This window comes from Momordica charantia, assembly GCF_013281855.1.
Source record: "Momordica charantia cultivar OHB3-1 chromosome 5 unlocalized genomic scaffold, Mcharantia_2.0 BLBB01000005.1, whole genome shotgun sequence".
In the NCBI taxonomy this organism is placed as follows: domain Eukaryota; kingdom Viridiplantae; phylum Streptophyta; class Magnoliopsida; order Cucurbitales; family Cucurbitaceae; genus Momordica; species Momordica charantia.
Genome location: NW_028275163.1, coordinates 24032169 through 24045301, shown reverse-complemented (window position 1 = coordinate 24045301; position 13133 = coordinate 24032169). Strand labels below are relative to the sequence as shown.

General features: G+C 35.4%; 2 protein-coding genes across 3 annotated transcripts; both read right to left on the bottom strand.

The window, feature by feature from the left end:
• Window positions 1-403: 403 nt before the first annotated feature.
• Window positions 404-4454, bottom strand: LOC111015156 (Major facilitator superfamily protein). 2 transcript variants are annotated; one of them, XM_088124048.1, is made up of 10 exons: window positions 3963-4452; window positions 3675-3838; window positions 2846-2909; window positions 2591-2704; window positions 2381-2425; window positions 1840-2087; window positions 1663-1753; window positions 1158-1270; window positions 948-1062; window positions 404-715 (listed from the first exon to the last, which is right to left on the bottom strand). In XM_088124048.1, the coding sequence occupies exons 1-10, from the start codon at window positions 4128-4130 to the stop codon at window positions 533-535; spliced, it is 1305 nt and encodes a 434-aa protein (XP_087980174.1). In that variant the 5' UTR covers window positions 4131-4452; the 3' UTR covers window positions 404-532. The 2 variants fall into 2 exon arrangements, with proteins under 2 accessions (XP_087980174.1, XP_022145784.2); XM_022290092.2 differs by lacking the exon at window positions 2381-2425 and having other exon boundaries at window positions 3963-4454.
• Window positions 4455-5535: 1081 nt separating this feature from the next.
• Window positions 5536-7626, bottom strand: LOC111015101 (actin-depolymerizing factor 2). The gene is made up of 3 exons (XM_022290021.2): window positions 7461-7626; window positions 6148-6413; window positions 5536-6056 (listed from the first exon to the last, which is right to left on the bottom strand). The coding sequence occupies exons 1-3, from the start codon at window positions 7461-7463 to the stop codon at window positions 5906-5908; spliced, it is 420 nt and encodes a 139-aa protein (XP_022145713.1). The 5' UTR covers window positions 7464-7626; the 3' UTR covers window positions 5536-5905.
• Between the last annotated feature and the right edge of the window lie 5507 nt (window positions 7627-13133).

The following is a 13133-nucleotide window of genomic DNA, read 5'->3' as shown; positions in this document are numbered from 1 at the left end:
CCTTTTTTATGGGTGGGAGTGATTATTCGAATGTTCGATCTTTTGATCGAGGATATGTGTCTTAACAAATTGAATTATATTCCGTTAGCAAGTGAAAATAGAGAAAAGAGTAAATTTGCAGATTTGACTGGAAGGTATCTTGACATTCATCCACTAGCCTAGAGGCTGAATAAATTTTGGTTAAAAAGTTTTGTACTCTGACGTCTAATAACGACGCAAACCTAAGTATAGATCATTTTGGTTAAGACATAATAATTTGGTCAAAAATTGAATCTCATTCCTACCCTCGTTTGAACTCAAAGAAGAAAAAAGAATCTAACAAAGTCGGACAAAAATAGTAATTTAACCTAAAAAAAACTACTCCAAACACCAAAGGTCGTTTAGATAAAGAAGCTTTCTGATCTTGAGAAAAGAACATTCAGTTTCAAGTTTGTATTAAATAGGTGCATTTTACACAAGATTGGTTGGCCAAAGAACAGATTTCTCACGCAGAAATGACATGAATCTAGGCACACATATCTGTGTCTAGACATTACAATCTTGATGAGAATAATTTCTCTACCCAAACGGTTAATGTAAGAAACCCAATATACGAGATGCAGAGAACAGAGAGTATAATCACCAGCATCGCCTGCACCGAAACATATGGACTGAGAAAGAAGACAGCTGAAGTACTCACGCTCTGCCAGACCTTCAGCTGCGCAAACGCTCCTTCCTGTTAACCAAAACCAATATCAAATCCAAATCCATTCCTGACCAACTTTTACAGAATCAGTGATGTTAAGAAACAAGCAACATCCAGTATCTATGGTATTATATGAGGATAGCAATGGCAACAGATGTAGTTAGATGATATGAAATTGCCAAATATCGAGGTTGCCGCATTGAGAGATTTATAGCCTAGATTGTTAACTAGAGAAAGCAATGAAGGATAGATGAGCACTTACGGTGTCATGTTTGAAAAGTATTCCGAGAAGAGCGTTCAGCTGTGTGTTAAAAATTCCATCTCCAATTCCCAGTAAGGCTGATAAAAGAAGCAGGTGAACAACGCCAAGTGCTCCACTGGTTATGATGACACGGCATTACAAGGTTTGATAATTACACAGTACACTAGCAGCATCGATTACAAAAAATTCTGAAAATAATTTGTTGCTAACCTCTGTCCCAGTAGCAGCCAAACGAAAACAATAGCTTGAATGACAGCTCCACCAGATACAAACAAAGTGATTGATGAGAGACCAGATGTAAGACGACCAGCCACCAAAGAACACTAAAATGACAACAAAATAGGTGAGGCTGTAACTTAAAATATTATGAAGAAAAGAGTTATACTATGTTAAGAAGACAAGGCAAGGAAACTACACCAGAACATCATTTATCCATGAACATATAAAAGAAAACGGTTTAACAATCGAAGCTCACTTTTTCTGTAAGCAATAGCTTAGATGAAAGATAAATAGTTGAAAGCAAATATATGAATGTTTCAGGACATGGGTCATGGCCAGAAGAGAGAGAGAAGTGGTCAAAGTACTCTTGTGCCTTCTCGACAAATACCATTCAAATCAACCATTTGCAACCTTAATACCCGTTCCACCCAACAACTGATGATTGTTACTAGTTGAACACAAAACAAAAGGAAAACGAACAAGTGTGTGTACTTACAATTGCATCAGCGGCCCCATAAACTGCCATTACACCACCAACCCCTGACACACCAAGTGACGGAGTGACGATATATTTTGTGAATGCAGCCCTATGTTTGGAACTCTTCAATGCTTAGTGAGGGAAAAAAGAGGCTACAGCAACAAAGAGCATATAATACTTTGTTCCAGTAATTACCATACAAATGCCTGTTGTAGTCCTGAATATGCGATCAGAGGAATGGCCAAGACCATTCTTACGTCAGTCAATGGAGCAACTACTAACTTTGACAGAGACAGTATAGAAGCATGTAGGCTGGACGAGGACAATGATGGTTCGTCTTCTTTACTGTCTTCCTTCCGTAAGAACCACATAAGTGCTATACCTAACGTCACAGTGCAAAGGAAGATAATGAACAAAACAGTTGTGCCACTAGTTCTTCCACCCTGCAGGATTTATGGGGGCAAAAAAAAACTTATTTAATCTGGAGATGTCATTACTGTACTAAAAAGGTTCGAGTGTGCACTATTAAAAGAATAATTATGACCAAAGGGCAAACAGCATTGCATGACTCTGCAATAGCTTGCTTCAGCATCATTGTAGTTGTTTCTAATATGGTTTGACGTGCCACCCCCCCCCCCCCCCCCCCCCCCCCCCCCCCCCCCCCCCACACACACACACACACACAACGGGGGAAAAGAACCCAAAAAGGTAATTCAAAGGAGAGGAGAATGCATACTGTTTCATTTTTCAGCACAACAAGAGAGATAATATTTCCAATGACCTGAAATATTTAGATCACACAAGAGAGCAGAAACATAACATGTCAATTTACCAAGTTAGAAAGGTATGGACCTTATTATTAAGTCTAAGTTTTTTTTTTTTTTTTTTGGGATGGGATTGTATTGATGAATCAAAGTTTATTGACTTTAGAGAGCAATGGATTCACCTGGTGACTTGCAAATACTCCCCAAAATTCTCCATTGAAGTTACCAATGATAGTTCCTTCATGTAAGCCATTATCTCTTGCATGATTACGTGCAGTTGAAGTGAGATATGTACCCTGAGAATTTAATTATATAAAAGGCAAGAGATATTTTTTTAACTCATAGAATCATTGTGATTTTCCATGATATGCTATAAAATTCAGAAATGTGATTTTCCATGATATGCTATAAAGTTCAGAAAATTTACTGCATTGTACCTGCCCAACCCATATTATTGAAGCAGCAAAACCAAGGTAAAGAGAAGCTGGAACCATTGTAAACCTGAAAATATTTGTTCAGATAATCATGTCAACTTTCACAACTGCCTAAACATTGAGTTACAGAATTGAAATTTGACTTAAAGTCCAAGTAAATCACCATCTTTATGACTGATTTTAGTTATTCATATCCATATGAGCATTTCCAAGCAAGTTCCAACAATATGACACTGATGACTTATCTGACAGTAACATAAACATTGAGTCCGAAGAATCTTTGAGAAAGCATTCTTACACCATGCTAGCCTTCACAAATCACGACTCACGAGGAAAGTTATGCAAGGTACTTTATTTTTCTTACGTTTTCCATTGAATATAGTGTTATTCTCCATCAGTTTTATTATAAACAGCCTCTTCAATCTGACTACCATAAGGTAGCTTTTCAAATAATTTATTAATGCATGACTTCAATAGTTGAATGCACGTCAAACACAGCTGGAGTCAGTGGTGCCCGAAATTCAGTGAAGAACTGATGTGTTCAACTTCATTGTTTAATCATGTTTAGAGAACACTAACAGTAATTCAGTATGCCAGAATGAACGACGTAACTTATTCTCTTCATTATGTTAAACTTTTTTCCTACGTGGGTAAGTGTATTATCAAAGCAGAGCGTTACTAAATCACAATATGAGTGGGGGTTTTCTCTAATTCAAAATAATGGACTGTAATTTAGTCACTCTCTATGAACTATGAAGTAACTCGATCTTTAGACTCTTACGTATGGGCATCTAAGTGATTTAGAGTTGATTGAGAGTATAAATAATCTTACCAATTTGGCTTCAAGTTTGCTGCTATGAACACCCAATAACCAGTAGTCCCAACAATCAAAGCATTCTTAGCCCCCAGTGCTCGAACCACCAAAGAAGCCACCAGGGAGAAAAACGTGAAAGATAAATACAATATTCCGAGCGAGGTAGTCCCTAAATCCTCCTCCTGATGAAAAATTTAACGGCCGAACAAATACACTCAGCACTCAGCTCAAATCAATAAGACCCAAAAACGAAATACCTAAAAAACGCAGCACGGCACAGCACCGACAGAGTGAAGACAAACTTACAGTATTGACAGTGCTCTCCAAGTTCTGCGCAGCTCCATAAGCAAGGAAGATCAACAGGAAAGCAAAACTCAGAACATGAACGTCTCTCGAACGATTCACCGCGCCTCGAATTGGCGCGTTATCGACTAGAAATCGGGCCTCTTCGACTCCGGGATCCGCGTAATCCATGGTCTCGGCGTGTCAATCCAATTGTTGGCAGAAACGCCTATAAAAGGCCCCAAATGGAGTGAGGTCAAAGCAGGAGAATCGCCGGCTGGAAGTGAACACAGACAAAAGAGTAGTTGTTCGATTAAATTATACAGGATCGAGCTCGAAATGTTCTGTTTGTTTGCTGCGAAAATAGAACGTGAGAATGAGATGAGAAGAGAAACTGGCCGACCGCCATTCTTATTTCTCTGTAAAAAAATTTCCCCGTTCTTTTCGCGCCGCCCGGAGGAGGGGCGATGCTGTTCTAATTCTTAACTTCTTCTAACTACTGATTTCTAAATCTAAATCCCATAAATAAAATTCAATTCAAGCGTAATTTACGATTTCACATTCCCCTATAAATATATAGAGAGAGAGAGTTTAAAAATACTATCGTAGTTCTATAATTCATTTCGATTCATATTTTAATTTCTATACTTTCTGTTTATATTTTGAAAGATGTCATTTTAAAAAATGACTATTTTAATTTCTATTTACGAACTATTAATATAAATTTTATACCCAATAGAAATCTTTTAATATAAATTTATGGCTACATTTTAAGAAAAATAGTGAAAAATTGAACAAAACTAACGTTCGAATATGATCACTTTAAAGAAGTACATAGTACATTGGTTAAAATTAACTAAAGTTTATAATATATGAGACAAAATAGACGTTTTGAAAGTGCATGAAGATCAAAATTAACCGACATGAAAAGCATAAAACCAAAATGTATTTGAACATTTATCAAAGAAACAGAAGTTCACGAGTTTGGCTCGACATTCCACTCACCATAGATTATCGGTGCCGTTATCAAAATGCTCCGATTTTTTAATTCCTTTTATTATGGTTTTCTGTTTGTACCAAAGAAAAGTTGTATTTAAAAGTACATCAAATGAAATCTGTAAAAAAATATATATACGATCATACGAATGATTGACGCCTGACGGTATAAAAACAGGCATTATCGAACAAACCTTTAGATGATATATATAGACTAATAAATGATATACCAAGATTATAGTTCATTGATATTTAAGTTAGTTGCTAATTACTATTGATTATGTTAAAATTAATGCCGTAGTACTAAAAAGAAAGTTAATTACTAGGGAGAAGTCCAATTAATGGTAAATATAGCAATATATGGCATTAAAAAAAAGGAGAAGATAAAAAGATAAATATAACACCAACATTCTCAAAAACCAGCCGGATAAATATAAATCAACGGTAATTGACATATAATTATTCCTTCGAGGTCGGATTCAATCTCCTATATTCCAAATTGATAATTATTGTACTAAAAAAACCATTCTCAAAAACTGAAAAACAAATCATGAATTTATAAAGAAAACGATAAAATCGTTGAATCTAAAAAGCAGGGCGATTCCAGTCCAAGAAAATAGAAACCTTTTTGCTACTAAAGAAGAACAGGAACAATAATAACAGAAAAATTACAGCCACATTGCTCACAGATACAAAAATATTCACTCCTCTTGTATACTGATCTATGGAGTACGAGCAGAAGAGCAGCTGGATTCTGATAACATCCTGCCGCAGTATCCCACTAAAGGGTAAAATTATACATATATATGTTGTCAAACAACTAAGAAACGTATTATTAGCTTGAACACATACAGAAGGCCATTTTTAGAACATAGGGCCGAAACACACTATATAACACAAAACCAGGAAGATGTGCAGGGAAATTGATACCATTTTAGCCGAATTTGGGCGTTAATGCCAGAACATAGTGTTCAGCCAACTCGACTTCGAATGACATCGAGACCCATCTCGGTCGGATCGGTTGCTTGCAGCTCAACCTGAAAGCCATCCAGCTCTCTCTTGAATCTGTCTTTGGAGCTTGCATATATCATCTTGCTTCTGACTCTTGAACCATCAGGGGACCTTCATACAATGGCGTTTTTGTTTTTGTAAGCACGTGACAGTTGAAAATATAAACAGGAAAAGAATGTAACAATGGAGATGTCAGCTATACCAGGCAATGAAGAAGATTCTGCTCTTTTGACAGTTCTCTTCGGTAACAAAGTCAAAATCGTAGATAGCGTAACGACATTCATCCAGAGGAAGGCTTGCAGCAAAGTCCTCATAACTTTGTGTTGGCTCGCCGACTTTCTCTACTACAACTTGCTTTTGCTTCTCCTCAATCTTAAACACGATAAAGCGATACGTTCTTTTGGCCTTGAGCTCCAAGAACTTCAGCTTGCAATCATCATGCACATCCATTCCCGATGCTGCATTGGCCTATGTATTGCAGAATGAAATAGCTTATTATAATTTTGAAGTCCAAAAGAGATGTAATGCTCGACGAGTTGAAAAGGCAGTACAAACTTGGGATTAATGTTCTGGATAACACAGCCATAACATGGTGAATATTGCTTATTCCACCACTGGGAAGGAAGAGAATTTTTCTGATCTGATCAAAATTTGCAAAAGTTGACAGAATTGTTCTTTTTTTTCATCATAGAACTTCATGTGCGCTGTTATTTTATGGTCATATTTAGTCAAAATAAGATAATAGCGTAATAAGTAAATAGTGTGGATTTTCTTGTTCAGCCACGCAAGATAGGGATATGAGTCGGCCGGGACTTTTTCCCCATAAGTTTTTACTTCTATCTTGATGTTGATTTCCTCCAAAATCTTAAACAAAGTATGGATCCGATTCAAGCATCACCACTTCACAGAGTTTTTTAGACTTCGTTTACAACATGCATAAGGAGATTAAGTACTATCTCAAAAAATGGGAATACACTAATGTAATTTCTAGTTGAAGTCCTTGACACACGCAAATAAATAAATAAAAATAACAAAATAAAAAGCACAATGTGAGGTTAGCAAAAACACTACTAACATCCACAAACAAAATCGGTGATCATATAGATCCACGGCTACTCGATCACTTGAAGTCGCCAATGAATTTCTCACAGAGAAAGAAAAAGGACCGTTCGTTTTATTTCAAAAAATCACAGTAGCTTAAAGAAGAAGATATAACAACTATACAAAATCAAGTCGGATCTCCAAGCGAACACTACGCATTCACTTTCCAGTCCCGAAAACTACATGCGGATTACGAGTCCTCAAAAAACAGAGAATCAGAGATTCCACATGCGTTTAATTTCAAGAAAGCTACGACAAAAAAAAAAAAAAAAGTTGCAAGAAGCTCCCGATCTCGAGACTACATTCATTTTCAAAGAGGCGAACTAGAATAGAACCCTACTACTTTCTCGAGAACCAAACAGATCATCAGACCACGAATTAAAGAGAAGAGTAACAAAAGTTCAGAAGAATCACCATTTTGAGTGCCGCTTTTTTCCGATACAATCCGGCGATCGGAATCGAGAAGGAAGATGCTCCGACGAAGAAGAAGAAGAAGAAGAAACCGTGGTTCGGGAATGGAAAAAAATGTAGAGAGGATTTTATAGTGGTGGGTTTGGTTCGGTCGTGCTCCGGAGTAACGCTATCGTGCCGGTGATTTATATCTGCGAGTTGGCGGTGAGATGCTGATGGCCCAACCAACATGCGCCACGTGTAATTGGAGCGGGGCCGGTACCTCTGGCTGCAAAACGGCTTCGTTCGAGCCGGCTCATCCGGCTTTCTGTCAACCTTATCTTATATTTCAAATTTTTATTTTTTTTAAATTTTGACTTGTATCAAATTCAACTCTCCAATCTCGTTAAAACATAACTCTAAGTAGATGAGGAGTTATTATCGTCTCATCCGTTGAACTAAAAAATATTATGAAAATACGAAAGTGGGTTTGTAGAGGGTTGCGTGGACACTCGTCAATTCATTTTTTGTCTGTATTTTCAAATTGAGCATACTTAAAAATGTTTTTGGTGTCTATTATTTTCATTAAAGTTGAAGATTTGATTTTCTTACTTTCGCATTTGTTGAATTCAAAGAGAGAGAGGCTAAAGAACATTATCAAGTCGAAAATCATAAGGATGCTAACTTTAGGCTATCCCATACAGTCTCAAATATTACTTTGATTTTTTGACGTGTGAGAGGACCCACTCTAAAAACGTCCATCTTTTAATTATTTTGTTGGTTGGTGTAAAAATTATTAAGCTAAATTACATGCTTATTATTTAAATTTTTAAACAAACCTTTTAAAAATAGATAACCAGGATTGAAAGTATACGAACTAAAATCAATATTCAAATTAGTTTTTTTCTTTTTCTTTTTTTTTAAATAATTAGTTTTTTTCTTTTAACCATAAGGACCACTCAGATCAAATTTATAATTTAATATAAATCTAACTAAATATTTTAAAAACAATAATAAAAAGTAGTGGGGAGGGTGTACGGCTCGTAGACACGGCGAGCGGCTCGGCGGATTTGGACCACATTAAATATAACGAAGCGACTAGTTGAGTTCGTTTCTTTTTCTTTTTCTTTTTTTTCGTTGACATATTTTCTCAAAAGTTTTTTAAAAATTTGAAATTGGCATTAAATAATTTGCCACCTCTCTTTCTCGAGATTCCTTCCACTGCGTCCATCTAACGCTATTTTGTCTCTCTCTTTATTTCTAAAAAATGAAAGAAAAAGGCACATCCTTCCCACGCCTTCCGTTTTTCCACATTGCCTTTGCTTGTTTTGTTGCCAACCATTTTGGTTTCCTTTTCCCTTTTTCCACATTCTAAGCCATGGGAGACCCTTGCATCCTTCCATTTTATCATAATTCAATCACATGTAAATGCATTTCTCTTTATTAAAAATTGCCTATATGAAAAAAAAGTTGTCAAATTGACAGAATAATATCCGTTAAAAAGTTGAATAAGTATATATGTAATGTATTCGACTTCGTCTCTTTTAATTGTGAACTACTCATCAGTAAGGATTTAAATATTACTTATTGATAGTCTTAAAATTAATTAGATTGATTGAGTATAACTTTAGTTATGTGTACCCGATCGATTTGATTTATACATTTTGTTGAATTTTATAGTTTGATTGATTTCCATGAAATTTTTTATTTTTTATTTTTGTCTCTCTTAAACGTATTACACTTTGTGTTCCATCATTTTTTTTTTCTCGACTTTGATTTAATCCAATTGACATATTGTTCTATTATACTAAATTGTGTTAAACCATCAATCATGGTCCAATGTTGCATTAAATTTAAATTAATAATGGTGGTGACAATTTTTTCATAAAATCAATATGTATTTTAGTTGTTTAAATGTGGAGAATAAATATAAGAAATCATATTTTTTATAAAGTACATTTACCATTCTTAGTCAATAAAGTCAGGCATGTTTTTTTTTTTTTTTTTTACTTGTTGACATAACAGGGTTCGAACCTAAATCTTGGATGTCAATACAATTTAATACAATAGAACAATAGGTCAATTTAATTCAACACCCAAGCTTCTTGTCACTGCGCCAACATCCCAAGATACCATAGAAGCGTGTTTAATAAGTCAAGATGAGTACAATTGCATATATATATATATATATATATATATATGCTAAATCTCTAGATTTAGAATTATAACTTTTCTCTAGAGATAAAAGTTATAATTTAACTTGTATATACACTTTTAATTTTGTATCTAATAAAATTTGAAAATTTATAAACGGTTAGATACTTTTAGGTCAAAATACTAGTTTTGTCCATTGATTTGTTTGGGTGTATATATTTTTCATTTTGATCCATGGACTTTCAACTTTGGTTTATTAGTTTTGGTATATGTTTTTTGAAAAATGATTTTTCTGTCCTTAATTTTATTTGTTAATCTCATTTTGCTACTACAATTTCAACACACCATTACACTCAATATATTTTTTGAAATGCAACAATAACTTTATATTAAAAGGTCTATCTTACCTGCAGAATTTGTATTAAAATTCTAAAACTAAAGATCGAAATGGTCACTTTTAAAACACAGAGGAACCAAAATAAACCTCTTGAAAGTAAGGAATTAAATGGTTAAAAGCATAGGACTAAAATAAATATTTTTACATTTTTTTTAGAATGGAATTTATTGCCCTTATTTTAACATGCTTTTATTTATTATTATTTTACAAAAACCACCAAAAAACGGGGAAAGAAAAAGAAAAGAAAGCCGAATTCGATGCGCGGGTCGGGTTCCAGCACCGATTCCCGCCCGCAAAACGCCAGACGCAGAGACCAGCTTTCTTCGGGTCAACATAGAAAAATGCCAGAAAATAAAAACACTGGGGAACAGATTATGGGAAAAGAAAAATTAAAAATGAAAATGCTGAGATCTAACTGCAAATTTTTCCCCACAATTTCATTGAGATTCCAATTCCATAATCCATGCTCAACTAAAACAAAAAAGAAAACGAAACGACAGATCGAAAACAAACCCTACTACTCCATCTTCCACAATGCAGGATCCCACAAAACGACGTCGCATCCCGAATCCCCGCTAGCTCGGCGGTTTCTGAGCTTCATTGGAGGCCGCCGGAGCAGGAGGCCTGGCCACCGCTCGGATCTGCGGCTGCGACGGCGGGCGAGCCACCGGGCTCTGCTGCGGGGCAGCTTCAGCGGCGGCGGGCGGGTCGGACAGGTAATCCGCCGCCACGAAAACGCCCTGCGAAGGCCGCCTGTGGTGCCTGCCGCTGCCGGAGCGCTGCGACATCTCGGAACAGAAATTTTGAAATGGATTGAAAATTAAAATTAAAAGCAGAGATAGAAAAGAAATAGTGGGAGAGTCACCGGCGTAACCGTGGAGGGTTGACTGGATTTTATATAAAATGGTAAGGAGTTTATGAGAGCAATATTGGAGTTCCGAGATTCATGGACATTATTATATTTATGTTATTAATGTTATTACCGTAGAAAATTCATAGGCGGAGGAAATCTCCTAACTGCCCCTCCCTCCGATTCATGCACCCAATTTTACATTGCAATTTAATGAACGCAACGGACACGTGCATACGTTTTGGATAAGATTTAGATTTTAATTAATTAATTAATAATTAATTAATTAATTCCACCCTTGGTTGAGTTTATCCAAAACTAATTTTTACACCAAATCTAATTATTTCGGCTGCAAATTTAGAATTCCGGTGTTCTCTGGTAACCACTTATCGTTGAATGTCTTGCGATAAAGGAATGACTTTAATTAGTAAATCATTTTGGTATCGGATGAATTTCTCTTGAATCGTAATATCGTTGGACGATATGAATTATGAATTGAGAGTTGGAGTTGTTGGATGAGATAAGAATAATTGTCAAAGACATTAGAGATGGTCTCCAAATAAATTTGTTTCATAGATATATACCGCAATACGAACGAGCCAGCCTACATGGTGGCAAAAATTTTGAACGAGTCTTTCAAAGTTTTGTGGATTTCTCACTGTTTATATTGGCTAGTGTCATTGGCTAAGTTAGATGTTGATGTAACATGATATTTAATGAAAGTACTCCTTTTTAGGGAAAAAAACCATTTTCTCTGTATGTAAGGTCAAAAAATGAGAAGTGAACATTGTATCGTGGACAATTCCTTATCCGTCTTTTATATATTTACATATTATTGTTTTTTTCTTGAATTTACTCTATGTACATCAACATATGACATATAAAAAAATGATGTCATTACGAATCACTGTTTGTTTCGAGTTCCTATCAAAAAAGAGATGGTCACTGCACGCAATATCATCTATACTAGCCCAAACTCAAAATGAGCTCATTGTTGTGCTCTATTTGCCATGACCATGATGAAAAAGGTTAAATGATGAAAATGTCGCATGAGTTGTGGTCATTATTGCATTAACATCCAACACCTCTTGTCCTAGCAAATTGGAAGAGTTGTCTAACTCTTTGAAAAACAGGTTTAAAGAGCCCTCAACTTTTAAGGATAAAACTTACGAATAGATACTCGTGTGGAATCGCTTTTGAGGTAGTAACTCATTAATCATATGTATACAGAAAAACGGTAACATACAATGTAGCAACTCAATAGCTATATAGCCAACACGAGTATAACTCAGCAGTTAAGGTATATTGCTCATTTTTTAAAGGTCATATGTTAAATCCTTCATCCCTACATATATTTGTTGTACAAAAAAAAAAAACACTCAATAATTATATTAATAGATAAGAAATGGTAACACAATGTCTTTAAAAATCATTTTTAAAAGTTGTTTTGGCTATGGACTATCTGTCTAACCGTATGACTCAAATTTACCGGAACATGTCCCCTACATCATTCCTCTTTAAAAAGAGGAGTCAAACTCTACGCAATATCTTGTAGCATATACTTTACTCTCTTATGAGCTATTAAGAACTAAGTTATAATCTAAGATTTGAAGGGCATTTCGCAGAGCACCAAACTGGTATTGAGTTCGATTTTTTTAGATTGCATACATGTGAAGCGAACTACCACATCACTATCCGCTGGCCACATCAGCATACTGGATTTGGGCACCAACAATTCTAACCTATCCTAGAAAACAGGTTTATAATCCAACGAAATTGGGTTTATCCAATAGCTGTATAACCTTGATCCAATATAACCCAGAGTCTAGTTGGGCTCGGCCCATTCAAATATTCCTCTTCATCAAACAGCAGCAGAAACAAACAAAATTTAAAATATTAGATATTAAAAAAGATTTAGCCATTATTACTCATCAAAAATCAGAAAAAAAAATGATGTTTAACTTTTATTCTCTTACATGGGAAGTATGTTTTATGAATGAAGATGTTTTTTTTTAATTAAAAAATGAAAAGTTTAAATATAAACTACTCAACAACTTCAATCACAATTTTTAAAGATCGTCCCACCAGCAAGATATAAAAAATCACAATGACGTGGAATAATCCAACGGCCCAAAATTAGGTTTGTTATAGCAAAAACAACTGCTACGATCTTCAAATTACACGTCACCAAGTGATAAGGCAGGGAAAGGCAAAGGAAGCGTTATTAATTTGGGAAAAAAAAAGCTGCTGATAACGTGGTCCCGACCGTAGATGTGACACGTCATCATAAACGCCT